General features: G+C 40.2%; 1 protein-coding gene across 1 annotated transcript; it reads right to left on the reverse strand.

Annotated features, from left to right (window-relative positions):
* Nucleotides 1-236: 236 nt before the first annotated feature.
* Nucleotides 237-1,242, reverse strand: LOC103610730 (olfactory receptor 7D4-like). The gene has a single exon (XM_008594836.1). It carries the CDS (start codon nucleotides 1,240-1,242, stop codon nucleotides 304-306), a length of 939 nt encoding a protein of 312 aa, XP_008593058.1. The 3' UTR covers nucleotides 237-303.
* Between the last annotated feature and the right edge of the window lie 992 nt (nucleotides 1,243-2,234).

A 2,234-nucleotide genomic window follows, 5' to 3' on the forward strand; every position in this document is an offset into this window, starting at 1 on the left:
GAAGCCATATCAGTATTTGATATAAGTGCTTTAAATCTCAAGTTGGAAATCTTAGGAATAGGTACAAGAAAACTAGCCAAAATTTGGACTTTAAAGACAGCATATAAAGAAGTCAAAAATGGAATACTAAGGGAGTTGTTGAGGAGAAGCCAATACCAAAAGAAATAAAGGCAAAGCCATAGGTGCTTTGGTAATAAGAGAATGAAATATGTCATCAGGAGAAAAAAAAGCCAGGATATTTAAATTTACAACGTTTGCCTGAGCAACACACAATGTCCACTTAGTTCTGAGATCGGTGATGCTTCACAGACAAGAGACTGCTCTGCTGAAGAGTCTTCCCAAGGCCCCCTTCACTTCCTTGTTCCTCAGGCTGTAGATGAAGGGGTTCAGCATGGGGATGACCACAGTGTACATCACCGAGGCAACCAAGCTTCTGTGGGAAGAATGGGTGACAGCAGAACTGAAGTAGACCCCAATTGATGTTCCATAAAACAAGGAGACCACAGAGAGGTGAGAGCCACAGGTGGAAAATGCTTTATCCTTGCCTGCAATGGAGGACATTTGCATTAAGGAGGAGACAATCTGATAGTAAGAGAAGAGGATCCCAGTGAGAGGAAACACCCACAGCAGTGCAGCCGCAACATACAAGATGATGTTATTAATGAGGGTGTCTGAGGCGGCCACCTTGAGAAGCTGAGCCAGGTCACAGAAGAAATGTGGAATTTCAGTGCCTATAGAGAATGTCAGCCTCTTCATCAGTAGAATTTGAAGTAGGGAGGCCCAGAAAATGATGAACCAAGACATCAGGACCAAGAGGACACAGAAGCAGGGGTTCATGATGACCATGTAGTGCAGTGGATGGCAAATGGCCACAAAGCGGTCATAGGCCATCACAGTCAGTAAGAAGTTATCTAGTCCAGCAAAGAACATAAAAAAATACATCTGAGTGAGGCACCCTATGTAGGAGATGTCTTTGCTGTGTACCTGGATGTTCACTAGCATGTTTGGGACCGTGGTAGAGATTAAACAGATGTCAACAAAGGACAAGTTGGAGAGGAAGAAGTACATGGGGGTGTGGAGGTGGGAGTCAGAGGTGATGGCCAGGACGATGAGCAGGTTCCCAAGCACAGTGACCAGGTACATGGATAGGAACAGTCCAAAGAGCATAGGTTGAAGTTCTGGATTATCTGAAAGGCCCAGGAGGAGGAATTCTGATAGTTCTGTGTGGTTTTCTGCTTCCATGTAGCTGGTGTGTCTGCTGGGAAAGAAGGAAAACAGCAATGTTCAATGAACATCCCACTGACAACCTCAGCTAGTTATCACTTCACAATGTCTCCCTTGGCTGGACATCTTTCACCCTCTATTGAGTCCTTTGAATAACACTGGTCCACTCAGCCAAGTGGTCGCCCATTCCCATTTAAATGTGTAAGATTATTTTGACTTTTCTTGATTTAGCTGAAATTTCTCTCTAACTTCTACTCACTGGATCAAATTATGTTATTTGAATCTATGGTCACAAACTAATTTCTTCCTTGATATGACTTTTCTACAGTAAATTTAAACATTTCATGTCTTTTTAAAAATAGTGTCTATTCTGCCATCATTCTAATAGCTCAACAGTAGTGATAAAGAAATGGATTTTCAACTCAAATAACCTTTATTCTGTGACCTGATTCTTCCTATTGATGTGACAGTTAATTCCTATTGCCTTATTCCCTTGTTTCTAAAAATGTGGTTATTACTATTACTTTGTGAGGTTTAAAATCCATTTGTGCCCAGTATGATATCATTAGATCATACTTATTATTATTGATATTCTTTTATAATAATTATTTTATTAGCATATTTATTATTACAAATCACACTTGTTCTTTATGCTCCTCACCCAACCTTTCCCCTTTCCTCTCCCTATAATAATTATTTTGAACATATAACTCTTCCACTGTGTGCTATAGAGATGTGATTTAGAAAATGGATCTCAACCTAATCAGAGAGATAGACTCCAACACAGTAATAGCTGGGGACTTTAACACTCCACCTTCAGCAATGGAGAGACATTCAAACAGAAAATTAATCAGGAAACGTCTGAGTTAATCTCCACTCCAGACCACTTAGAACCAACAAATTTTCATAGAACATCCCATCCAAAAGCAATAGAATACAAGTTGCTCTCAGCAGCACATAAAACATTCTCCAATTCTGAGAAAATGTCATTGGAATTTTGATGGGGATTG

Source organism: Galeopterus variegatus, unplaced genomic scaffold (genome assembly GCF_000696425.1).
Source record: "Galeopterus variegatus unplaced genomic scaffold, G_variegatus-3.0.2 Scaffold11676, whole genome shotgun sequence".
In the NCBI taxonomy this organism is placed as follows: domain Eukaryota; kingdom Metazoa; phylum Chordata; class Mammalia; order Dermoptera; family Cynocephalidae; genus Galeopterus; species Galeopterus variegatus.

Coding starts and splice junctions, on each gene's coding strand:
- LOC103610730 (XM_008594836.1), bottom strand. CDS start 1,242: ATGGAAGCAGAAAACCACACAGAACTATCAGAATTCCTCCTCCTGGGC.